Source organism: Gavia stellata, chromosome 9 (genome assembly GCF_030936135.1).
Source record: "Gavia stellata isolate bGavSte3 chromosome 9, bGavSte3.hap2, whole genome shotgun sequence".
NCBI lineage: Eukaryota > Metazoa > Chordata > Aves > Gaviiformes > Gaviidae > Gavia > Gavia stellata.
Genome location: NC_082602.1, coordinates 8,361,381 through 8,389,301, shown reverse-complemented (window position 1 = coordinate 8,389,301; position 27,921 = coordinate 8,361,381). Strand labels below are relative to the sequence as shown.

General features: G+C 40.0%; 1 protein-coding gene across 1 annotated transcript in view; it reads right to left on the bottom strand.

Annotated features, from left to right (window-relative positions):
* Positions 1-26,857, bottom strand: part of FAM13C (family with sequence similarity 13 member C) — a 54,954-nt gene extending 28,097 nt beyond the window's left edge. Inside the window, exons 1-5 of the mRNA XM_059821074.1 lie at positions 26,754-26,857; positions 21,790-21,846; positions 19,817-20,015; positions 11,810-11,931; positions 3,472-3,535 (exon numbers count right to left, since the gene is read on the bottom strand). Coding sequence (XP_059677057.1) covers positions 3,472-3,535; positions 11,810-11,931; positions 19,817-20,015; positions 21,790-21,846; positions 26,754-26,815 — 504 coding nt within the window. The 5' untranslated portion in view covers positions 26,816-26,857. The remainder of the gene's footprint in view (positions 1-3,471; positions 3,536-11,809; positions 11,932-19,816; positions 20,016-21,789; positions 21,847-26,753) is intronic.
* Between the last annotated feature and the right edge of the window lie 1,064 nt (positions 26,858-27,921).

Sequence of the window (27,921 nt, the reverse complement as noted above, 5' to 3'; positions counted from 1 at the left end):
ACATTAATATTTAAAATGGATCCTTAATTTTTTTTAAAAAAAATAAGCATAGTGATGCCTCTTAAGAATAGTATTTTGCAAGTTTGAAAAAGAAGCAATTACACTGGATATTAGGAAAAATTTCTTTACTGAGAGAGTGGTCAAGCATTGGAACAGGCTGCCCAGGGAGGTGGTGGAGTCACCACCACTGGAGGTGTTCAAAAAATGTGTAGATGTGGCACTTCGGGACATGGTTTAGTGGGCATGGTGGTGTTGGGTTGATGGTTGGACTTGACAATCTTATAGGTCTTTTCCAACCTTAATGATTCTGTGATTCTGTGGTAATTGTCTTGGACAAAGGTTTCTTATCTCTTCTTATGTCCTCTTAAAGTAACTGACAATTCAAAGAACTTGAGCTATGCCAATTCTACGAGAAGAAAAAAAAACATCCTGCATTATTCCAGATCAAGGATAATGGAAAAATAAAGACATTTACAGGAAGTCTGAAAAAAACAGAAAGAGAGACAGTGTGGTATTTCTCTCCTATTTGTAATTTTTGCTAATGCTTTAAGAAAACGTAGTCATTAAAGTATCATAGTCTTGCCTGCTGGAGAAACACGGTACAAAAGGATTGCCATTTGCAGAGGAAGCTCAGCCTGTAGTAAAGAAACCATCTTTACAAACAAGCCTGTAGACTGTACTCCACTGACCATCTCTCATTCCATCCAATGATTATTGAAAATCAAGAGTTGAGGCCTTAGGGCAAGGAAGTATTGAGATGACAGATAACCTTTTACATCTAGAGATAAATACCACACACTTACACTCACACTGCTAAATCCCTCTCAAGAATGGGACAATGAATGAACAAATACTCCCAATTTACCACCAAAATGCTGTGGCAATGAGTGGGAGTCCCCTGAAACAGCTTATAAACTTTTTCTTGGTAGGTGCCATCAGTAACTCCCTCTCCAGCTGGAGGTCCCTGCATGGGGCCCTGCAGGATCAGTGCCATGTGACCTGTCGGTCAGCACATCCACAGGGCCATAGCCTGATGAGAGACAGCGTGCCAAATGGAGCCTCGCAGCCCCGCACTCTCCCTTATTGCACCAAGAGCTACAGCACTGCCAACCCTGCTAATCAATCAGTGCTCACTGCATATCCGCAGAGAGAGCAGATAACTAACAACTGCCAAAAGAGAGCCACTGCTGTTAGAAATAGTTTCTTTCCCTGAAAAAGCATTACTATTATCAGCATCCTTTGTTTCATCCTTGTAGACATCGTAAGGTCCGGTAAATTTAAGAACTGAGGGAAGAGGGAAAGGAAATAGGTCTGCCCTACCCATGGACCTCATCTGGTCTCAGCCTGGAAGGTGACAGGGAGAAGGGAAGAAAAGCAAAGCCGGACTTGATGCTTTCTGCATAAACTGAAACTACCCTGCCCTGCACACAGTGTTTCTGAAAATTAAGGATGACTGCACCCTGCCCCTGGGCCTCCTCCTGCCCCTCCAGGACAGGAAGGCAGCTATTCTATTATTACCAGTTTATTGATGGATTTACTGGATTTATTAAATCAGCTGGGGCAGAGAAGGAGAATAATCCACGATTTCAGTATTTAATGGCCTTTAAAGTGATTCATATAGAAAAAAACCTGAGCAAATATCAACCTGTTCAATTTCTTCACTCTAAGGAAATTAATGCTTTTATTTTATATTTCACATTAGAACAGTGACGTATAAAAGTATCTCCCTTGTTTTTTAATCTGAGAGCTCAGGTTAAAATAAGATAGGCATATTTTATGTGAATGTAAATAAATCTCTGCAATATCTGTTATGGCAATATTTGTGTCTTGAGGCATATGAGATTTTCAATTCAGAACTTCCTTTATGGGGAACAGACAAACAACAATAAGATAGAACAAGATATGCCCTGGGTCTGCATAATGCCACAGGTGAGCAGTGAGGAGAGATACCACTTTCTCCAATCCAAGAAGGGAATTTATTTTCTTATGATACATGTCCATTTGGGTTTGCAGTAGACCTGAGAAACAATACAATCTAAGATTTTGCAAAAGCAAGCACCATAATATAATTCTGCCCCGTATGCTCATGCCCCATAAATTATTTGCAATTTATTTTAATTTCTGATCTAATTATCTGATTTATATGTTACACTGCTTTTATTTATTATAATATTTTATTGTTATAATATTTGTTATAATATTTTATCTTAACCTTTAAGGAATCCTTTGCAAGAATTTTAAATGGAAGCTCTTAAGTGGAAGCTTTGGTGATTATTTGCAATGGGGCTTCTCAAAAGAAACAATAGCTTGATGATTTCTCACAGGGCCTTAACTGACTAGACAGAGGCTGAGTATATTGCTTTGTATCTGTCGTGGAATGTGCCTTACTAGTTAGCGTTGAGATTTTCAATAGTGCGCTGCACAACAATGACACAAATGCATAGGAAATAATTCATTGTAAGGAGAAGATTAAGTCTGAATTTCTTTAAAAGGACACATTGTAGTTTTCCCCTGATGAAAGTCAGGCATCTATTAATAGACATAGATGTTCTCTGGCTCATTATGGAAACAAAGCTGTTTTTTCCACGGTTTGACAGGAATGGGCTTCCCTTCCCCCCAACTCTTTTTTCCCTCCCCTGCTTCTGTTGTCTCAGTCTACACTTAAAAATATTTTCTGCTCTTTGTTTAAGTCCAGTATTGTTCACTGCCTTTGTAGTATGTAAGCATCCTCTATACTAGCATGCAGATGCCCTTGTTTGTGGGAGATGCTTTATAAGGTTTTCCACTTAGAATAATTGCAAAGCTTGTTTTTGGCCTCCAGTATATTGCTGATTGTAAGAATCTAGCCCAGGCTCCTCATCCATTGTTTGACAAGATCACACAAACAGCTTCTTCGTGCTCTACTCTCACACCATCCTCCTGTCCTAATCCCTGTGAAAACAGCTCTTGTTTCAAGTGTTACAGGTGTTATTTGGCTTTCCTTACTTTCTCTCTTCACTCCAACCCTCCCCCCTCCTCCCAACAAGAGTACCTTTTAGACTACATTGTACTGTTCATAGTTTATTTATGCAGGATGTAGCAACCTTGTGAAATCCTTATTTTTAAACAAAATATAATTGATAGCTGAACACATTTGAGCTATGATATGAGGAAAAATCAAATGTTCTTCAAAGATGGCATTTCATTCAGTCAATATTGAATGGTTAATTCTTTTCTGAGCACAAACAGAAAGCAGCATAAAGTTGGCTTAAAATATTTTTAAAGGTCTCTTGCTTCTGGCTCTTAAACTATCACAGCAGTCTCATATCACATTTTTAAGATTTTCTCCAAAAACATGACTAGAATGATTCATTAAAAAGTTAGCCTAAAATTCTCAAGTGATTACATTATTCCAAGACCTCAGGATTAACAAAAACCAAACATCTACTTCAAAATTTGTAACAACTTATTTCAAATTTTGGTTAAGCTTACCTCATTTAAGCTGTTAAATTGCTCAGTTGCTTCTTTTGGTGAAATGCATGTGTTCTGATCTATTCTACAAAACAAAACAAGAATTTTCACTCAACAGGTTGCTTATCTGTGCTGCAAATATTTCAAACTGTTCATCGTGTCTGTACAGAAATTACAAGTTACGGGATAAAGTTGTTTTATTAAAAAATTAACAATTCTATGGAAGTTACATCTGTATTTTATACCTCATTCAAAACAACAGTGATTTTACCGGAATCCTAAATAATATATTTAAACTGTGAATGAGGTCCTGGAAACTATGACATTAAAACCGGGCTCACTCTGTCACACAGAAACAGCCCTGCACAAGCATGATTAGCGCTCAGTATCTTGGTGAGCTAATAGGGTTAAAGCTAAGAAAAAGCTCAAACATATGTTTAAATCTAAGCACGATTTGTCCCACATGCTTTAAGTCAGGAACAAGAGTTTTCCTGTATCACAGCCATAAAGAATAGATCTTTCCATATTTAAACTTGATGGTATTTCGGGCTCCCAATCTTCAACTTTCTGCTTAAGTTCTGTTTTGCAAATTTCACAAAGACCCAAGGGATCTCATAAGGCCTTGAAAATCCTTCAAGAGAGATTTCCACATTTTCTAATGAGTGTCACTTTGCAGTCATCAGACATGGCCACACCTTTGGTTTTTCCTCAGTGTATCACTGCTTCTCCACTTGGAAATAAGAAAGGAAGGTCCTGGACTGGCAAGGGGAAAATCTCTTCCCTCTGACTATGGCTAGTGAGACAGCTGTGTCCCTTCCAGGCAGATGTGGTCGTGGCTTAGGGCTCCACACACCTACCAGCTTACAAATTCACTCTACCAGGGAATGAAACTGAAGCCTAACAAAAACCTCCCATAGATTAGATGAGTAACCTGAATAGCTTTATAGCACAGCTCTGTCCTTCCCCAAAGCATACAGAGGCTTTCCACACTCACCTTCAAAGCCTCACATGGGTGTATCACAAGCTGACTCGCAACTCAGCTGAAGCAAGAAAACTATTGCTGTCTCAGAGAATGAGATTTCTCATTGCTAAAAAGGTGGCAATGTTTGCTGGCCCCTGTAAGACTCGCCCACAGACATGATCAAAACTAACACAAAACCCAGATTCCTTTCGACAAAATAATTCATATTTTTCAACCTATTGTCTCAGAGTCATCCCAGCAAAACCAAACAGTTTTAAAAGTCTCTAGAGACCTAAAAAAGAGTACAGACAGATGCACAGGTCTTTGTTGTAGTTCTTCATAGATTTATGAAGCATTTAAAGACTGAAATGATGGATATGTCACTTTCCTTACCAAAACAGACACATTAGATAGCTACACCAGGGTGAACAACCATTTGACTCCAAACAGGATCCAAGGTGTGCAATTCGCACAGGAACGAAAATGAGTCACGGTGGTGGTACAGCTAGCACCAGCATGGGAGGTCTCACAGGCCAGCCAGCGCCTCCCTCAAAATACACAGGTACATGATCAGAAGTCAGTAATTTCTGGAGACACTTAAGCAGCACGGTGCCTTAGCTGACTGTTATACAAGCACCTATCTAAATCTCTGTGCAGCTTTCCACATATATATTCTTTCTGCCATCTCACCTGAAAATGAATAGCAAATGCCTCCAGAATCTGAAGAGAACAGAAGGAAAATGGAATTACAGAAGCAAAAAGATTAATGCCTAAAAACCAGTCTCTAGCTTTTAGGCAGCAGAGAGGACAGTATGAGGCAGCAGAAGAGAGTTAAAGAAAACTGAGAAAAAGCATGGGGACAGCAGAAGGACTAATTTAATAGAAAAGAGTGAAATATTTATAGTTTGGTTTAATAACATGTAAGGAAGGACCTGCAAGGCTACAAACATCTGAAGAATTAATTCACTAATGAAGAAAATGTCTTTAGGGTGATTTATTGCATTCAGCTAGAGCTAGACAGAAAGGAAAGGAAGAAAAGGACATGTGTCAGATTTGTACACTTTTGGTATTCATTTGGATGACTCCTTTCGGGGTGTGTAACTTACAGCAAATGTGAATGCTCCTTAAAAAAAAAAAAAAACCAAAAACCAACAAAAAGTAAACACTAGCAGTAGTTCTTACAGGTGCTATACGAAGTTCTACATAATCCCCATCTGTATCACTCATGAGTCTTGCACTCTGGAGAGTAAAAAGTTTACAGCACCCTTGAAGTACCACCTTTCTCTCATTCAGGATGATGTTCTTGTCTGCTGTTTTAGGGATGCAGAAGTCTTGCATTTTACTGTTTCTTTTTCAATAAAAATACTGGAGTAAGATGCTCTTAGTTTTGCATTCTTTGGATTCCGGAGGTACTGAAATCATTAAGGTGAGTAACCATTTTTGTGTGAAGAACATTTACATTAACAGTCATATATGTATGCTGAGCTGATCTTACTCTATATAGAGAGGTTTGGGGTGTAATTTTTTGTTTTCACCAAGATTAACTGCTCTGCTAGGAAAATGCAGGTTATCTGATTGTCACCAGGCAACAAAGGGCATATCCATTAACTTCAAAAGCAGCAGGAACAAGCCCTATTTTTCCATCTGTGCTGAGTACATTAAAATTATTTTAAGCCTTAGCTGAAATTTTGAATAATTGCAAGCGACCCTTATTTTGTATAATTTACCTCATGTAAAATAATGAAAATGGAATTCTCTCTGTGGCTACTACTCAAATATATGTTATATCACTCTTTATAAAATATGAAAGGCCTGACACTCACCCCCCCCATAGACTGGCAACTCCGGCTTTGGCAGAATTATCCTGTTGTGTATGGCACAGGCGTCAAAGATGCAACCCAGTAACATGTACTTTTGAAGCTTGTGGACATAACAAAAAAAAAAAAATCTAAATCCTAATTATCATAACAGAGCTCCTACCAGACTTCAAGGGGAAGATCAATTTGCATGAGCAGTGAGCTGTTTAAAAAACAGACCAGGACATGTGAATTATTGAATTATGCATGATATCACTTCTAAACTCGCATAAAATTCAAATAAAACCACATGATTTTAAAAACTAGGAAAAATGTTTAAACATAACCTAAGCAAATTCACTTATTTCCCAGACTAAATGCAGAAAGGAGCATTACATTCTGTAATTTGCAAATCTCAGTCCAGTCCAACCCTGGATTACACTAACTCCATACTCAGGAGACCTACGTGTTTATGCACCACAATGCCACACGTGCTCAGTGCATTAATGAACGCAGGCCAATTAATGCATTTGTGATGCCAGGATAAATCCTGGCAAGCAAACCACACACTGTGCTGTGGGATGAAACCCCTTTTCCAGATTCACTTTCAGTCTATCCTGGCCCAATACTCCTTCCCTGTCTCCAGTCTAGCAATCAGATTCACCCTTCCCACTGTGAGGGAGGCCTACCAGGTTAACAGCTCAGGAAGGGTAGTCTCAGTACCACATCAGAGGACTCGTTCAGCCTATCCAGACGTTACGTCACACGAGTTCACAGAAAGGCGGACCCCACAACCAACACACCTCAGTGCCAGGAAAACAAAAAGGTCCTTTCTGAGACCTCCACAAATGGCAAAAAACATTATGAAATTCAAACATAGTCACCACCTTAATACAGGGCTGCAAGCGTATGTTTCAAAAGCATGCCTATGAATCCTTACAAAGCAATACAGAACTGCAACAGGCTTTTGGATGAACATAAAGTGCACACTTGCAGTGAAAGAAACAACACTGTTAAGGGCCCAAGGCTGTTTGGATACATCCTAGGCTACTCCTTGGGCCGTCCCTGAATGCTGGAATAAGCAGCCAGACAGAGACCCAGCATAGCAGCGCCTGTCTCATCAATCACAGCAGTTACGTAAAGGCTGGATGCGGACGACCACACTTGTTTTCTTATTATGGGCACCTTTTGTACTCACCAGGCACAATCCTTACTTGGGCTACAGTAAGATGCTTTTTTTTTTTTGTCCCTCTGTCCTCTCCCCACCCCGCCTTTTTTCTTTTTTTTTTTTCTTTAAGTGTACTGCAACCCAAGAGCTTGCTCAAAGACTTCCATGCCTTGACACAAGAAGTATCACTGGAACCACAAACACCAATATTTTAATGTCAAGATTCCTGAATAAACTGTTCTTAGGAACTGGTGAATCATTTCCCAGCAAAGCAATGTTTCATCAGCAAATCCTGATTTGCTGACAGAGAGCTATTCGCAGACACATAATGGTCATGATGAATTTTTGCCAGGTCTGAGGCAGGACTTGGAGGGAATCTGGCCAAGTTTTCTCCCTGCTCACCTGGCCACCTGTGCGGGATAGCAGCCTCACAAGATTTGCTTCACCCGCATGGGTCTGCTATATGGCGTGGGGACATCAGCACTTCTGCAGCTTCTCTGCTCCCTCCCACACATCCCTGAGTTGTAGCTGTTCAGCAGAAAGCATGGAAACGACAAGAGTTCCCACCTGAGCTGCACTCTCAAAAGCTACTTGCCTTGAAAACTTAAATACTGAAAGCCTCACTAGAGCTTGGTCTCCCTCAAGGGAGCACAGAAACCTTGGGAGACCCAGCCCAGGACTCCCGGCACTTCCAGTTTTCCTGGAGAACAGTCATAGGTCTGACAGCAACTGCCAGCCTGCAGCCTCTGTAGAAATTAGGGACCAACCCAGGGACCAGCTGAGTCCCACTAACTGAAACCTTTCCACTCCAATTTTATTTGGGAAATGGGGAAGAGGGGGAACTTTCAGGAATTTTTCTTTGGCAGAAAACTTAACCCCAAAGCATAGTTCCCACACTGACTTGAAATGCAACCTTCTCTGAAACACCAGCATTCCCACCGCCCAGGAGTCCCACATTTCAACCCCCTCTCTGTGTAACAGACATCTGAAAAAAACACCATCCTCTCTTCAGGTAATAGCATTCATAGCTCTGCAATCCACATCAGTTTTGCTGATTGCCTTTGAGAAGGCAATTGGTAAAGGCAGCTTTTTGTAATCATATGTATTATGCCATATTGGCTTTCCTTTTCTCTGTTAAAAAAAAGGCAATTCTCTTCATTGCAACATTTATTCCTGGGGCCTGCATATCACTTTTATCTCCTAAAGGTGCAGATTATATTACACTCTTACCCAAATCCAACTACACACAATGACTAGAGCAGTATTCAATGTAATCACTAGCAATAGTATTAGAAATTCATGTAAAGGTTTCTTTACAGGCAGATGGCATTTCATATTGTAAATTGATGCTGATGTTCATAAATCATGCATAATAAACACCTCTTGAAATTAAAATCCTTGATTCACAGGTCAGGTATAGCTTAGCCAAGAACAAGACAGTATTCTCTCATTCTTCTGACTGTAAACCTCTTCACCAAGTCTATTCTTCAATTTCCCTCAAATTCCACTAAAACTTTTCCTTCATTGTTTCAGTGGTCATCATAAAATGAAAGTACCCCACAAAAAACAATCAACAGATATACTTATGAGTCGTATTTCTGTAGATTGTTTCTCTTATATAGCCTGCTCTGTTCTCTGTCACATTATCTGTTTATGAACCTCCCTTGTTAGGTTACCCTGAATTTAGATTGCTCTGCTTAACAGGGACTGTACTGAAAAGTTTTTCATATCTCAGTAATTTTTAATCTATATTTAGACAAATTAAAGCTATCTTGTTTTTAGCTGCCCCACACTCACTGGAACACATTTTTTAAAAAACTCGATACAGTTCAGAGGCACCTAGACCTTTCAACTCCAATGAGACTAATGACAGAGCTATACCAGTCTGCAGAAACTAAATTAAAGCAGAAGTAACAACAAGCCACATTGGAAATAATCAACCTTGCTTCTTAGTATTGAGACAAAAATAAATCCTTCTCCTGCCTGCCCCCCTCCGCCCCCCCCGCCATCTGATAGACAGAGGAGCCTGCCCAGTGGCACCTCTGCAGCAGTGTGGCCATCATCTCTTCTCCAAAAGACCAGAAAACTTTTTGTCTATGAGTTATGGATCCTAGGCAGATGTAGTGTTCGAAAGCATTGCTAATTTTACCAGCAACCTAGCAAAAACAAGGTGGAAGATAATGAAACTCAAGCTTTGTGGGGCTAGCAGATGTGTTTTTCCAAAATCTAGCTATGATTGTTGCCTGCTGCCAAGACTGAATACTTAACCTTTGCCATGTCTCAGAGCAGAGAAGGCAGAAAACAAGGCAAGACGTCATACCCTGGCAGCTATGTTTCACAGCCTGTTCACGAGCCGGGTCTGTGATCCTGATGCAGCAGCCAGCGATCTGTATGAGCTGAGACATGGGCATGTAATTGAGACATGGGCATGTAATTGCTCTGGTCCTGTCAAAGGGCAGAGGGATGGGGCAAGCTGCTGGTGACCCTTAAGGGGAGTCACCAGACAGAGTGACCCTCAAACTGAAAGTGGTAACTTCAGCATATGCAATTCTAAGTCCCATGCCCTAGCTGGGTAGTGGGAATGTTTTTTCCAAGGACAGTTAAGAGAGTTAAAGTAAATAAAGTGTGTGTGTGTGTGAGGCCAGGGACCATGCGTGAATGCTTGTTTACTCCATGTTTGAAGTTCCTTATTTGAGAGTAAAGTCGTCTCCGTTTTGTTGTAATATAATCAAACTAAGACATGACCAGAGTTAGATTTGATCACTATGCTTTCACAGCTCTTAGCACGGTAAATCCAGGTACCATTATTTAACAGATTTAGTACTTGTGGATCACAGGCTTCCTAAGCAGCTACGCTGGTGTTAAACAGGAATAAATAGCATAGTGAACAATGGTTTAATACCAGGCAAACTAAAAAGGCCAAACTGTTGAAGTGGACTGGGGAACTTTGCTGTGGTTGCTGTTCTATTCATGCACACTCTACTCTGGTTCTTAACTTTAAAATCCATGTTTCTTTCATCATGTTCCTTTCATCAATCAATATTAAAAATTGTTATTTCATTATCTACCCATACATAGACCTCCCACCAGCAGACCCAGGAGGTAGGTCTAACTCTCTGATACCAAACTCACTATGCTCCTCTTTACAAGAAATCCATGTGATTTTTTTCCTAGCGTAAAGAATGCCAGAAGAAGAGAAGGCAAGCTTTCTAGGCTGGGGCTAATTAGAAACACTTTCTGAGATGCAGGGATTTGCAGTGTCTCAATTGCAGATACAAGCATTGGAAGGTGAAAGCAGTTCTTTGTGAAAGCTAATTAAATGCTTGATCATTCTACTACAGCTTCCTTTGAGAGCACAAATTAATATCATTTACAACGTTGCCTACTAAAAGCTGCGGTGAAGGCAACCAGTTCATTTCACATAATGCACCAAACTGCCATTGGATGGCAACTGTCACTACTAACCTAGTCCTGACTTGAAACAGACCTTGGAGGCAATGAGCTCTGCATGTCCGCTAGCTGTGCCCTGACCCACTGAGCATCCCTGGGATGTACAGCTGCTGCTCCGCTCCCTCCAAAGAGAGCCAGAGCTTCTGCCACACAGCACCAAGGCTGTCATGCACCTTGAGGCAGAGAACAAAGAGCAGAGACCTGGCTCACCTGCCTGAAACTCTATGTGGACAGCAAAGCAGAGCCCAATCAGCGCCTGAGCACGGGAAATTTGTAAAGTAGTGCCCCAAAAACCGATGGCTGTGAAGAGCATGATCTTATTTACACAGTCAAAGCCTGTCAGTAAGAGCTAAATCTTGGCCTTAGGACACACCCTAACTGGTAGATTGGGTCAGTTGGGCGAGCTGAAACCCCATTTCTAGCCTTTTGCACAGCCATGAAGGATCAGAGGAGGAACTCTGAACTCCAGTAGTTACCAGAGCTGGGTGACTTCATGATCAGCTGAGTTACCTGCCATCAAGAGTGGGCTAATGCCTGACCTGATCACCCCCTACCCTTTGCAGCATTGGAACAAGCACAGTTACCACAGCACCCAGGGCCTAAATTGTATGTAAACGCATACCCATGCTAAAATCAGGTGTGTGGCTTCCCTTTCCCATTTCTCAGTGACATTACAGCTCTGACAAAGAGTGAGGCAAGTCAGCACTTGGGGAGAAAAGGAAAGAAGTGTCAAGATATTTTTGAAGCTTGGCACAGAATTGAAGTTTCTGAACTAAGAAATGTAAGGGGTTTAAAGAATAATGAAAATTGCATTCTTATCTTCATCCCTTTCACTTTCTCCAAACAGCTCTAGGCATACAAATACAGAATACAACTGCCAATGAGAGCCAGGAATCTGAATATTTTATACAAAAGGCAGCAAATGAATTAGCCTTTCCTACAGTTAATCAGAAGTGAAATGCACTGTCTTATCACAAGGCTTACCTTGGTTGAAATCTCACCACTGCTTCCTGACATCTGAAAGCCTCATTCTGTGTATAGTCATCAGCTGAGGATCCAGCCTTCCCCTGACACTCTGGGAGGCCCAGCAATGCACTTTCCTGCTCCTGTACAAAGCAAAAAAAAAAAAAAAAAAATGTTGAATGCCCTGTCAGTACCAATCCAGCTTAGCTGAATATTTTGCTTTAAGGAAAAAAGGGCTCCATGAAACTGTATGCTGGTTGTGATACTTTGTTATTTTTTGGTAATAATCTGGAAACAACTGGAAAACTCAAACTAGAAAAGGTTCTAAAGAAAGTCGTATCTTCTTTCACTGTAAAACATTTTTTGAAACCAAAGCAGACTGTAACCCATTTTCTGTTTATTAGTTAGATAACAGATGTCAGCTTCTGAGCGAAGAAGTACTATACACAAAGTTCACTATTTTTTTTGCTTATGTATACATTCCCATTTAATTTGAAATTATTTACTCACATGTCAGTAATGTTTTATTACTTGGGCACCATCAGAAAAAATTTTGGCTGACAAAAGCAGATGCAGTTCATTTAAATAAGATTTGTAAGGTTTAACCTTTGTAAGGCTACCTTTTTCCTTTTGCTTTTTCCCTTCCCTATCATATGCATAGCTTTATGAATAGAGTATTACTGCAGGAAGAGTGAAAGGCAGTGAGGAAAAAAAGTCACATCAGCCAACCTGCCACACAGAAAATAAAAAAGCCAGTTTAGCCCAACAAATTGGGGAAGGGAGTAGGAATTAGAAAGGTATGCATTTTACTCCAAGCTTTCGAAAACCAATTGTAGGGCTGTGACAAGATGTGTTCAGTACATCTTAATTTCCTTACCTATAAAGTGGGTTATATTTTCCTTTCATTGCAAAGGGACAAGTTAATGAAGTTTTTTGAAAATGTGATAATCAAAGTGGGGTTTTTTCCTACTTCTTTATTAGCTTTTATCATCCAATAATTTATTCTAACAGCTTACAAAATTAAAATACAATGTCCTTTGCCAAACAATAGTGTTCACTTCTCCTGGTAAAGCAATGTGTCTGATTTTGCTCCAGTTTCAAAGCTTAGTTGGAAGCATGGAAGTCGGAAGTTTGGCTAGCACTGTTTGGATGGGAACTTGGAGGGCTGAGGTCATTCTACATTTACAAAACCAGTGGCTGCTTTTATGTCCTTCTTAGTCTATTACATCTTTACAGATTATTAATTAAGCTTGTTTAGAGATACATTGTATTTAAACAAAACTAAATTACACTTTTATAAAATTGTCAACTTTTTATAAAGTTTTAGATGTAAGAAAGTTGCCCAGATGGCCTCCTCTCAGGAGAAATATTCAGTGCCCACCTCTCAAAATTAATGATGAAGAACTAAGGGATCTTGTGGGGGAAAAAAAAAAAAAAAAAAGAAAAAAAACCCCCAAACTGGTAAAAATAAATAAAAAGCATTTTACTTCCTCTCCGTGATGACATTTTAACTATAGGATATTTGTTGGATAAGTGAACGTTAATTCCTCCTACTTAATCTATGAGTTGAGTATAAAAAGAGTGTTGAAATCTATCTCTAGAAAGAGGCAGCTGTCACCATCATGATGGAAGGTACTCAGGAGGAAGCAGCCATGTGCTAACTCTAACACGTCCATCCATCTGTGGGGTATGTCTGCACTGCATTTATGAAGTGTAGACCTGCCCTGGGGCTGAAAGTACCTTCCCTGCCAGCTGAAGAGACCTGCGCCAACATTAAATTAGTTTGCTTTGGTATTAGCCACTGCAGTAGGACTGACAGAGCAGAGGTTAATCAAGCTTTCCAACCATACTGACTACCCACAAGGGGCAAATTTCCAAAACAGACCTCCAAACCAGAAGCTGTCTTTTTTTTCAGACTAGATGTTATGAAGCTCTGGTAATGTCAGGGCAAAAGGAATGAAAGCTTCACTCAACTGACTAGCGTTACTCTTGCTTTTGTTACCCTTTGTCTCCTTCAGAGCTTTCTCGGACAGATGTCTCCCCTTCTCCCCATGTCTATCTAATATAGTTTAGCATTGAATGAATGACATTTTATCCAAAAATGGTAATAACAATTCAGGTTACAAATGGGCAGCAGTTTTTTTCAGCTGTTCCAGTTTTTCCATTACTATCTTAACATTATTTTCCCCAAGTTATATTAAAATGATCATATGCTCTTGGGGACTAAACAGGTCAACACGACAGTTTTCATTAAAGTTCAAGGTAGAAGTGGAATGAACCAGTTCAGCTTATTTTATTTGCCCAGAAATCTTCAGTGGTTTGATGGTCTCCAGGTAGAACAGGCATTTTCCTCATTTGTGCTTAGAATCTCTTGTAAGGAATGGATTACATTTTGCTACGTATTGGACATGACAGAAAGTAGAAAGAATAACACTATATTCTCTAAAAACTAACTTCTATATTGGCAACAGCAAAGCTGGAAGAAAGAATTCTGCATCATCACTGTGATGCATACTGAAAATATTCTTTCTCAAAGAGATTTAATAACAGAGACATATAGGAAGACTACAAATCAGATCTCAGAAAAACCTCTAGAACTGAAGCTGGGAATTTGTATTATTTGTAAAACTAAGGGATGTAGACTGGGGGGATACAGGGAAGAGGTCGGGACACTGGAGTTCAGGAGATTACTTTCTTACAACTGTAGAAGCATCATTAGGGGAGATTTCTAGTCAGCACTTGAATCCTAGCTTTTTGTGCCATCATATGGCAATATGGAGGTTCAGGATACAATAAAATATCGAAAGAGGCAACAGTTGAAGACCTCGTCTAGAGTTCTCGCAACAGTCTCAACATTTATGTTTAGATGGGCTTAGCTTCAGAAGTTGACCGCAAAAGCTATTAATAGAGGTAAAAAGAAAACTTTGGGTGCTATGTAAATGAGTGAAACAAGCACGTTTCAAGTTAAGCACATGCATCTTATGGCTGAAACTACAACACCTTTCTCAATGTTGTACTATTTAAGTTAATCAGTCAAAGAAAGTCAGTCCAGTTAAGGTGCAAAACCAAACCTGCATTAATGTGGTAAACTTGTTTCAGCAGAAGCCTCTTCTGCAACAAATACCCCTCTCCAATATCAGCAGAGAGAACATGGCAATTCAAGATGCTTTCTGCTAGATGAAAGAGAAAGCTGAGGACAAGAATATATGCTAGTAATAGGCACTCACTTGCAGGCTTGATATTTGAGGATTTGGGTGGGTTTGGGGTTTTTTTTTCTTTCCCTTTTTTTTCTTTGTTGTTGTTCATAAGTTATGTCATTAGGATGTTAAAGAATAACCTGATGTGTCAAAGGCATCCAACAGTATAGTGCTGTCTTCTATTGTATTTTTGTTTCTTCTTCACTATGGAGAGTGAAGCTTCTACAGTGAGGCTGCATCTGATAAGCAGTCTGTAAAGAGGGAAATCTCCAGGCATTGCTGAGAAGACTCAGTGCTGCATAACCACTACCATGATATTTGCTTTGTACACAAAATAATACATGGGTGTGGAAGCAGCCAAAAATTACCATCATGGATACACATGTTGAGATAAATCATCTTCGGTTTCACAGCTAATTTTTTTTAAAAATCTATTTTCCTTTAAAAAAATCACAGCATGCCAAAACCCATCTCTGACAGAGCAGCTAATTTTTTTTTTTTTAAATCTATTTTCCTTAAAAAAATCACAGCATGCCAAAACCCATCTCTGTCAGAGCAGCTGAATTACAGTACAGGCATACAAACCTTTGCTGTGTTTACGCAGCAGCTTAATCTGCTCTTGAACTCCAGAAAGTGCCTTGCACTCTTCATATGCTTTATGCAACACACAAACACTTCCATCTCTCTTCAAATGCAAGTACCATGCAAATATTGTACCAGCATTTGGGATCGCAGCCCTGGCATACCTCATGGTGCTGTGTCAATAAAGAAAATAGCCAGGACTGAAGTCCTGAGCAGAAGTGCCTCCTACCCCTCCTGAAAATGCCAGTCCACACAAGAAAATAAGCAGGTACATTTAATGGACCGTGAATTGAACAGATTTAATCCATGATGGAAGGTATGGTTTAAACACAAACTGAGTATAACTAAAAGCTGAAGTGGAACTTGCAGACTGCCTGACACGTTCATGTGTTTGTGTAGCTAATGTGTTAACATCGGCTTTGGGTTTTTGATTCCAGTGCATTTAAAACCACAATTTTAATGTCAAATTACTGGAAGTTCTCTGAAATCCATGCAATTTTCCCACTTAATTTATACTCAAAATACAAAATTTCACACAGCAGTTTTCAGCATTGCCATCTCTAGGCAATGACTGTCAAGCCACCATTTCATTTTTATAGTCATTTACTTTGATAATATGACTTTCAAACTGAACTTTTACTGTCTCTACCTATTAGCTAGCATGTTTAGTGTCATTTTATAAGTATGTCTCAGTATCAATAAGGATTTTGAGGATGACTTATTTAATAATCTATGTTCATGATGGTGCATCAGAGCTGAGTGACAGAAGAAAGGATTAGGCAAGGAAAGCAGACTTTCCATTCCTCACCATCTGTTCTCACACTGACTCCTGGGAGTATGTTCTGAGCATATGCTTCCTCACCTCTTGAAGTCAAATAAATCCTAATTAATTTGATTTTCTATAGATTAACATTGCAGAATTGCTAAAGCAGCTCATGAAACCATAGGAAAGATGAAACCAAGTAACTTGAGTACAGCAGTGTAATCACATTCCAGCAGCCTGCCTCTCTTCCCATACTGCGGAAAGGTTACATACCCAGCTCCTGCCCCCAAAGATATAACTGCATGCAATATCCAAAGCACAGCTTTACTCTTAGTGACATTTTATCAGCTGATAAGTGGTCAAGTGAAGTCACTTGGTACTGCACTTTTATTAGACTTGGTCCTGTTAATCATCACTGTGAATTTAATAACCTTTTCTTCATCAAGACCTAGGGTACATGACCACAGTACTACACTTGTTTCAAAAAAAACAGAGGCACAGGAATCACACTTCACCAGACTGAGAGCCTTGTGAAGCTCAAATCCCCAAGTTGGCCATCTTTCCTCTACTTGAACACAGAGGTCTGTTCCCTCTCAGTGACCTTTCTACAATGGAAATCCCCTGGATTCTCACTGGTAGAAAGGCACACAAATTTGGTTCCCATCCAAGCAGACTTTAATCCTTCCAACACATGCAGCAAACTTATTTATCTCCCAATAGCCTATTCTGATTTTAAAGGGACAATTTTCTAAAAAAGCAGCTCATGGGCTTATAACACATAGGAGCGAGTAGCAAACATTTCCTTGGCTTATCAGAGCAACACTTTTAAAAGAGATACCGTCACAGCAATATTGTCACTGTTTCTTTCTGATGACACAGAGAAGTCAGGTTGGGGAAGTGAGGAGACTGTTGGAAAAGCACTCAATCTATAAGCTCAGGAAAACGAGGATGAACAGTTTAATCACCATGTGCAGTGCATCATGCTTTTCTTTCATAAATACACATACTCAGGTATTGCTGTTTGTCAGCTCAACATCAGCTGCTTGTAAGTACACCATTTATCTCATTGAGTGGCTTAGTGGCAAGGTGTTTCACAAAAGGAAGGTATAGGCAGTTGCACAATGTTTCAAAGCATCAGTCTGGCCTACTTTTCCAGATAATAACAACCTGTCATATACATATAAACAACAGCTACTAGAAACAACACAGCAGAACTTTGTTTTCAGCTTCAAAATGGAGAGAAGCAGTTGCTACCAGTTCATGACTAGGGCTGCTAACACAGACAGCTGCAATAGGGTTTGGGAAGTCATAACACATCAAGGACCCCAGTGAGAACCCACACACAGAAACAAACCCTTTGCAGAGCTCTTCTGCAAGCAGAGTCTTGTTTTTCATAGGCACCTTTAACAAAGCCAGGAGCTAGATGCTTGCTTATTTAAGAACAAAAGAAGTGCAGCAAGGCAAGCACTCGGCGTCAAGGAGCATGCCTATCCTTACTAATGAGAATGAAGGCTTTCTGCAAAACAGCTTCCTTCTGCAAACCATTCCAAGAGGCAAGCTCTTTCCTCTACATCAAGCACCACTGAACTCAGTGTAGATATTGGATATCCGTTGAAAAGTCTTTCACAGTACTAGGACACAATTCCCTCTACGAATAAGTGGAGTTTCTGTTATAGAGGAATGTTTGCTTTGCATTTATGTTTTATATTACACTCATTCAAAGCTCTTTCATCCCTCAAGTACTCCCATCAAATCAAAGGTGAGATAAAATAGTGCCTATGCATCTTACCTCTTCCAGTATACCAGAGATGGGAGCAATGGGCAGTGTGGGGACCCAGGACCACTTTTGTTTTTCCTAATTCAAGCCCTTGAGTCATGTGACAATTATCAGCCTGACACCGTTTTTCCTTCCAGAGGCTGCATATCTAAGTTGCGCTGCTATTTTATGGCAGTCTAATTATATATGCAAAAAGTTTCCTATAAAAGAATATCAACATTCTCACGTAACCACTTCAGGCCACGTAAAACACCACAGAGCTGCAAATCTGTGCTGTGTTAGCTTTCATTAGATAAGAGATACAGGCACAACATACACAGGGAGCAGGCAGACAGGAGACTCAAAGTAGCTGAAAGAACAACAGATGATCTATGAGACAGATCTTGACCTGTTTATGACTTCTTCATGACTCCTCTTCCTGATATGCCTCCATTTGCTCTTCATAGGTCAAAAGTTCCTATAATTTTTCTTATCTGCTGATAAACACGCACACCTCATCTCCCTGCAGCCTAAATAACATTTCCTAGTAACACAATACAGTTACAAAAAAATCAGCAGTTATTACTTCATCTCAGGGATGAACTCCAGCAAAAACATGCAAGAAGATTAGGGCAAGAGTTGACATTGATATTCTGAAAGAGACTATGATAATATGATTGGGATGTCATTTGCTCTTACTTTTTCTTCTGGGATTCAAAAGGATATTCCTCACTTAGAAGGTAAGATATGCCATCCAAAATTATGAATTCCCATTCTAAATTTGAAAAAATGAACCAAAATCGTTCCTGGTATATAATGGGTTCAAAGCACTTCAGAAAGCGCTCTGCAAATTTCTATCCACAAACAAGAAGAGAGGAGAGACAGAAAATAGTCAAATACCTGTAGAAGTAAATACAGGCATCTCTCAAGCCTTGTGCCTGCTACAGGCCAACAACCTACCAACGTTAATACCAACTATCTTGATTATGAGAATATTTCTAGCTGAGGGGTTAAATCTGGACCAGAGCTCTATCCCTTACACTGCCCATGAAACATGTCTTCGGAAGCACTGGGGGAGAACAGAGGCACTTCCAGCAGCTGCCAGGAGGTGGTAACTCTGGAGTCTACATAGCAATGTACCTCCACAGACAGCAGCAGAAGCTTCCTTATTTCTAGTCTTCTTTTATAGCCTTTAGAAAAGTTACAGTTCTGCTCCCCTCAGCTCAACCCGGGGAAGTCTGTGGGCAAGAGCACCGGTACCAGAATTTACATTGGAATAGATTTATTGTTTAAAGATGAGAAAAAACAGAAAGTAAGATAAAGGTAAAGTACGAAGTCTCTCCATTGGCAGCCAAAATACCAGCGCAAGAGATCCTCAGTCAAATAAAACAGAAAAATACTAATCAAGTGCTGCAGCTACCAAGATTTTTATATTTGGTGCAAGCTGTCACAGGAAATATAAAAAGAGATATTTGCACTTCTTCAACTATGCTCTCCACTCACTTCTGATAGCAGTTGCAACACACCCCTCTCTGCAATTCCCTGGCTGAAAGAAATTGTCTGTCACTGCAGAAAGGTTCCAGGACTCCAGGCCCCTGAAAATCAGGGTAGATTATTGTGGGGTCTCAGTCATATCATGGATTATGAGGGAGTCCCACTTTGCATTTCAGAAAGTATGTTTGCTCAGACTCTGAGCCATAAACCTACCCTTGGCAAGTTTAGTTCTTTACCTGACTTTCCTCATGGCTTTTTCCATTTTCTAGCTTTGCAATGGGTTTAGGTTTTCTTAGCTTTAAGTTGCCCATTTCAGGCTTTAGAGAGTAGTCAATTACAGTCTGCTGCTTGTGCTGCTGAGTATCTTGCAAAGGCAGCTGCCTTTCCTCTAAGACAGCAGTGTTGTCCGGATAATTTTCTTTGTTATCATCATCTCTGTAAGAAATAAAATTGAAATGCATCAGGCAGGACTTCAGACACCTGTCAAAACATTATGAAGGAACAACAGCAACAAGTTCTTAGCTATTCATGACATTTTAATTTTACCAAGTTGAGTAGTCTACACATCAAACACTGCATATGTTAGTAAAACGAATCTGAGAGGCCACTATTTATTGTCAAATCACAAGCTAAACTACTGTTAGTATTATTAACCATTGAATCATGGAGCTATTTAAATAAGACTAGTTTTAGAGGCACTCTTTGGCTTCAGCCCTATGGTTCATATTCCCCAAATAAAATTTGACACTGCCTTTTTCATGCAGAAGACCTTGCCCCATCCAATGATTCACACCAGGTTATAATCTCACCAAAATTTCATCATGTACAATAATTCCTCCCTATAGTCACAATTCCCTTCTGACAGTCTCTGGTTTTGAGGGCTTTTGGACAAAGTGAGGAAGATAGGCATAAAAAGTAGAGTTTGAACAGCCAGGCATGTGTTTGGGTGGAAGGGACAAGTATCACGTGCTCCCAGTTTGGAGAAAAGATCCTCCTGTGTAACAGCACATCTGATGGTTTAAACAGACGCTGTTGCTCACGAGTGCTCAGTTAACCACTGAATCTGGGACAGATATTTTCAATCTCCACCGAGCCTACAGAGTGCAATCTATCCTAAGAAGACCTTGCTAGTCTTATCCACACCCAATCAATCCAACCTTAGACTGGTCTAGTGCCTTCCACTGGGAGTATCTCCCTGGCACCATTAAGAAAGCTACCGCAATGCAGAACGCAAAGCTGCCTGCCTAGTTGGCAGGATGAGCAGATCGGCATTACTGCTCTGAAGCCCTGGCTGTTGCTTTGTTTGCGGGTGGAATTTCAGATGTTAGCTTCAGCTGGTAAAATCCTAATGGTTAGCTGAGAGATGACCTCTCTCCTGGTGTGAAACTTCCACAAGCAAGGGAGTCAAGGACTATTGAATTAACGCGCCGCCCCCCCCCCCCCCCCGCGATTTTTTTAGAAAGCATAACTTGCTAATTCAATGTTTTCTCCTAAGGATTCTAAGCTGCCAAACTCACTTTCCATCTGCGGCCCATCAGCATCCAGATGGATGCTTGCAGGGTGCCTATGGAGTTAAACATCATTGTTGCCCATACCTTCTGCAAGTGTGCTCCAAGGCAGTTGTTACAATTACAGGGTAGGGTCCTTTATAACCTATGGGCATTTCAAGAATGTGCAGAGTGTTGCTAATTTTAAGGTATCATCTGATTTAAAAATCTTTCTGAAAGGTTAAGTTGCTTTCTCTAGCAATCAACATATACTAACTAGCCATGAGAGACACACGCCTCAAGAATACTTCAGTTAAATTACAATTTGAAGGACATTTTTTTCACAGAGACACTCATCAATGAGCATATCCTTGCACAGTTGCAAAACTCCACTTACTACTACTTTGTACCAGCTGCTGTACAGTAAAATTCAATGTATTAGCATCAAAGCTGCGTCTGAATGAAAGTAATACAATGTGAAGTTAAGAACACAGACCATGATATATTTACTCATATAATAACAACCGTAATTAATATTGTTTACACATAAGTATAAAAGACAAATGTGCATTTCCCAGAAATACTAATAGCCTTAGCAGGTAATAACCCAGAAATTCTGCATTCCCTTGAGAATAAATGTTTCTTTCTAATGGTTTAACAGAAACACTCTGACAGCTTTATTTGTTGCCAATGGATTTCAGACAAAATTTGCAGTAGAATACCTGGGTCTGGAACTGGCTGCTTGATCTTCTTGTACAGAGTCTGAATCCCCGTCACACCTTGAAAATAGATACAAAATGATTGCTGATTTTCTGCCAGCTGCAGAAATTTAGCTTTTAATAACATGACAGTGCAGCTCAAAGTATAACCACATTTCTCCTTCTCCCACCTTAAGAGGTCATTTAATGCCATAGTTGTTCCATGATAGTCTAAATCTCAGAGGAAGAAGAGGATTTGAGATGTTAAGTGTACACAATTTTGTATATCATTTTTAGCCAGATGGAAATAATCATGACAAAGAATTCAGATGTTACCATAAAAATTACAGGAAAATTACATTAAGTTCTCTATTTTAATTGCTTATAGTATACTTCACATTAAAAGAGCAGAATTAGAAACAATTAGCTAAGGGTGTTTTTCTCCTAGATTCACAAAAATGCTCTAACCATAGTAGAGCAGTCATTCTTTGTGCAGCAGGAAAAAGAATCCCCAAATAAAAGTGATTGTTAATCTTAAAAAGTGAACTAGCAGAATTTTTTTACGATGCCTGAAGAATCATAATCAATTACATCCCCTTAAGTTACAAACAACAGAATTGTCATAAGGCTGCCTAATCAAAAGAGAAGTCTGGATAAATATGCTAACCACTCAGTGTTGAACGCTATATTATGCAGCATGGCTGAACTTAGCGGAATGATATAACTGCAAAGCCTATGAGCAGTCTTTCTTTAAATAAATATACATATGCACACACCCTTTCTAGGTATTATTTCTGAGGAAAAGTCTGGGCCCTCTCCTCACCCTCTGTTCATACTCACAGGGCACAGACGCTAAGCAGGCCTGGATCACTTGAAGTTTGCTGGCAGAGGAATCTCTTCATTATGGGGGAAGCAGCCTGTACTTCGGCTGACTTGTAAAATTTTCAGAAGAGCTGCTCCACTTAGGACAGAGCACATTAAGCAATAAATTCATAGCTCTGCGTTGCAATTTGATGGCAAGGTTTTTAATATATTCCTCTTTCCCACCAGTCTTCTGCTAGTATCTTTATCAAAAGCCAGACTGCAGCAGAAAATATTTAAAGGGACACTCAAGTGTTTACACTTCCTGAATATAACAGCATGTGGATGAAAGCATTTGCTGCTCGCAACTGGAACATATAACTACAGTTGCAGATCCCTCCTAATCACACAACATTCCTGCAACGGGTGCAGTTCTCCCCACAAGGCAAAGTGGGATGACAGATGGAAGACAGGGGTTGATACACAAAATGGATACATTCACTGTAGAAATCTAGTTGCCTTTGCCTCCAGATGCCAGTCACACCTTCCCCTCCAGTCTATTACTAATTACCTTATGGGTCTCTGACACCAGCAAAGTGTGAGGATAGGACATACTGGGGGTATGAAGAAGAAAGCCCAGTACGAAAAGAACCAGGAACCTGGATGGAAAACATGATGGAAAATTTCAGAGGGAGAAAAACATAGCAAGGAAATACACTGCGAGGAGACAGTGCCAAGGTCAGATCTGGGTGGACAAAGCTCCCAGCACAGACACAAGAGTAGGGTAAGATGCCACCAGGCGTGCTGTGCACCATGGGCCAAACCACAGTCAACAAAGCCCAGGGACCCTCTAAAGGGACAAACTCCCCCTCCTGTGTGTGCCACAGGAAGAGCAGGTGGGAGGAAGCAGCTCTGCTACTGTTTTCACTCACCTCCTCCTCTCACCAGTTGCCACACTTGGCAGCCTTTGGTCCTGAAAGACCATTTTGGCAACTGGGAACACTCTCCGGAGGGATGATGGATGACTGAGCACAGGTCCATCAGCCAAGTCTATGTGTGCCTACTTGTGTGCATACTCCTTAACTTGGGGAAGTGCACAGGGGATTGCTTTCCCTGAGCTGTCTGTAACAATATGATGTTGCCAAGTAGAGATCCTAAGAAGTAGAGATCCTAACTTAACATCCAGCAACTGATAAAAGTCATAAAACAAGGCAGAACTTATAAACAACATAAGTAAGCATGATAAAATGTATTTGAATAATCAGATAGCAGTAGATAGGAAAAATAGGCAATAATTAATCAGAGAAGACCGTGTCCATCATGTAATAAAAAGATTGTGAGGAAGTTCAGAAGCAACACACTCTGAAATTGTTAATAGAATTTTTTAAATTAAAATTTATAACAATTTAAATATTAACCAAGGAAGCTCACTCACACAAGACAGTGCTTGAGGCTGAGACCATAGCAGGACATTTAAAAAGATGAATCCATGATATAATGCAAATATCCATCATTAAAGCAGAGTGTTTTTACCTCAGCTTCTTTAAGAAATGCAGCTTATGTATTCATGCCACTTGTCTGCACACATCAACACAGACATGCACAGACTCCTCTGCTCTCACCAGTAACTTGTAAATCTTGTTGTCTGACTTTAGCCATATTTAACAGATAGAGGGATATTCAAGAGTTTGATAGGTTTTGCAAAAGCTTGTGGCCACGTAGTAGAGACAGTTTGCACCAGCCCAAAAACTGGAGCAGCATCTCACTCATTTCTAAAACATCAGAGAATATGCCAGAACAGCTTCAAGTCATAAATCCACATGGGTTGAAACTTATATTGGGCAGGAAGTATGTCTTTTAACAAAACCAATGATGTGAATCCTTTTCCTTCAGTGCCCAATCTAGCTACTGACTGATGGATATGTCTCTTAAAAGTAAGTATGTCCATCACTGATCTTATGACACTGGCCAGAGTCAGGGCAGAAATGGGACCCCAGTCTAGATGGAGTGCTGCTCTGACTCTTTATAGTACTGCCTCTGCATGTTTCTTCCAAGGATCTCTGGTTTAACAGGTTTAGCTTTTTTAACTTTCTTCCATTTTCACCTTTCCATAGGAACCATTTCAGTACAACTTGAAAACCACTCCCCTTTTGCTGGCTTGACCTTTAAGAAGTTCACATGAACATCTTCTAAACCAGGCTACACGCATGGCTTGCTGGAAGCTTAGCGGCCCCAGGCACTTGCCTTGTCTGGAGAAATGTTCCTGAAAATATTGTATCACTGATTTTATAATCATTCAGGAATCCCTGCTTCTCCTTTGCCACAAGTAAACACAGAAATTGTCAAATGGGGATGTCTAAAGTTTCATGGCAAGCTCTCTCTTTATTCTGCTAAATAAAAGTAACCTATTTTCAGATATGGCCAACACAAACAACTAGTGCTGAAATCAGTAAGAATTGAGTATCCTCAGCAGTTCTCAAAAACAGGCTTTGGGGAGAGGATCTAAACAGGATTTAGGGAAATCAACTCTGGAAATCAAGTTTGTTCATTTGGACAATGCTTTTCAGATGGCATCGTTCGCTTGTTTTGTTTTCTAAAAGCACGTTTCGACTTCTATGTTTGGGAAGCTAAGATTAACAATTAACGCCCTGAAACAGAACCAACAACAGCTTAAATGAGGGAGATTCACTCTTCAGGCAATGGCTGGTCCCGCTCCAGCTCTGCCATGCTGCTGCCTCTCAGCTCGGTACAGCACTGTCTGCATGCCTCTCTCTTTCCCCAGAGGCAGTGCTAGCACTACACAGTCAGCTTTTATGTCGTCCTGGCCCTTGTCTTAATGGTCACATAGAGCACCGCAGAGAAAGAAAGGACATCACCTTCAAGTCCCAGAAACCTCAAGGGTGAGGCAGACACAGGGGCCGCTTCAGGGGAATCTCTATGAGAAACTTAGGGACAGAGAAAAGGGAAGGAGAAAAAAATATGAAAAATGTACTATCTGTAATCTGGTTATTCTTCTGTGAAGGGGGAACATCCCAGAATTTTACAGATCACAATTCACCACTTAACTAATAGGGACACAGGAAAATAATAACGAAATGACTTAATGATTTGTTAGCTTCTGTTAAATCTTTCCATATCTGCCATGATCACACAAAAAGAGTGACTAAGTTAAAATATTAAATAAAGCAAGGCAATGTAAGCAAATAAAGCAAAGTAATGTATGATAGGGAAATTATTTGGATCCCTATAAAAGATAATTTTTCCTGTAGTGATTTTGACAATACTTTGGGATGGCTCAGACGACTACAACTTGGCCTGCTTTCAGAATGTATCATGTCCCCACAACACTTAGGAAAACAGCGCACTGTCCAGCTGAGTTTTTTTAAATTATGAGCATTTTAGCAGGGTAAAACTCACCTAATACACAAACAAATCTATAAATAATTTCCTTCCTGAGAAACTGCTTGTCACATTACTGCTGAAGAATCCTCCCTAAAAGCTTTTGAAACAATCAAAAGCATGCAAAATAATAATGTAGAGAACACCAAAATTGAATTGGTTTAGGCTGAAATAAAACAAAGACCATTTCATTTGTAATAGTTCCTAAAGCCTTTGCCTTTCTAACTTTCTAATGTTCTCCCTTGTCCTGTTCTGTTGTCTCTGTAAAACAACAACAAAAAAAATCAACATCTATATCCTTATGATCATGATGTATATAAAAGGCCTTCTAATGAGTTGATTACAAAGAAATTATGTATTTGCCTGTCTAAATAATGTATAGGTTTTTTTTTCAAAATATTTACAAAGAATTTTTTTTTCTAATAATGCTTGCAGGAAGTACAGACCATGTGGTCTTAGAAAACTGACATACTTGTGTTTGTAGAGATCATCAGTACCAGAAATGAGCAATATCTTCACAGGAGATTCATCCTACACTGAAAATCATGCATTTGAACATGTGTGAAGTGCATCAAACATGTATTCTCCCAAAAAGGTCACAGAGCATGTAAAGGCAGCTGTTTCATGCAATCCTTCCCACACAGTCAATAATAGATTACAGAAAACTGAATCAAAATATATGACAGATAGCTTGGGACTTCTCACATACTGCTTACAATTATTCTCTACAGTAACTAAACTCATCATTCTTATTTAAAAATAAGGACATCTTTAAAGTGTTCACTTACTCTGCTAAAGCTGTCGTGTTGAAGGAATTATCCTGAATGCTGAAACAGAAACAAGAAAACATAAGTCAGCAAGGCAGGCAGGCTCCCTGTATCCTTCTCGGTTGTAGGAACACATGCACAAACATGGCATTGCAAGGCAAGTCTCTGTGTGTTAGCTCTACAGGCACGACTGTACCTTCGGCTGTTCTGCACATGCTCATAATCAAGGAACCATAGGGATTAGTCCTACAACACTCACAAAGTCCATCCAGCAGCGGTTCGAATTAATACAGGGATGCAGGTAGTCTGTGAGGCTCAGAAAGGGATCATATTCTTTTATAACTGTAACAGTGCTGCTAATAAAGACTTAGGTTTACAAACAAGTATTTGGCATTCTGTCCTTTAAACATTTGCTCTATGTAGTTGGCTCATCAAACCCAGTTGTTTTTATTACTTAAATAGGGTTGCTCAGCTAAGATCTCTAGAGGTTTTTTCTTCTTGTTTAGTGGTCTCTTACACACTCAGCTCATGGCCAAACCCCAGGGGAATCTATGAAAAAATAATCTGGCAGGAAGGACAGTTCAAGTAGCAAGAGGTTGTTAAGCTAACAGCAAGCAATAAATGAAACCATTCCTATGAAAGGAATAGGGTGCTGTGCTCCTGCAACAAAATGTTTCAGACTTGAGGTAATACATTCAGTAGGGGTCAACTCAGGATACAGTAAACTGCTGGTTTTGAGGCAGCAGTGGAATTCCCCCTTGAACAACACCTCTCCAATCCAGTAAACACACTGTTGGATCATCCTGAAATCTTACAGCAGCAGAAAAAAAAAAAAAAATCTCACTGCTACATACCAGAGCTGGGATTTTTTTTTTTGTTTGGGTGAGGGAGGAGAAGGCAATACAGACAACAGCATCTTATGAGCATTCCTGTTTGTGACAATGGCACCTCGTAGACACAGCACCAAGTGGAGCAGGGATACAGAGAGGTGCGGCGTCTTCCTCACCACAGCAGCTTGTGCCGCTACATGGTGTTGACACACATTTCCCAGGCAGCAGCAGCAGCCAGGAGCCACAGCTGTCACAATTTCCCTTCTCTCACCAACAGTGCTAACAATGTATCTTATTTTCACAGAATCACTACGGTTGGAAAAGACCTGTAAGATCATCAAGTCCAACCATCAACTAAC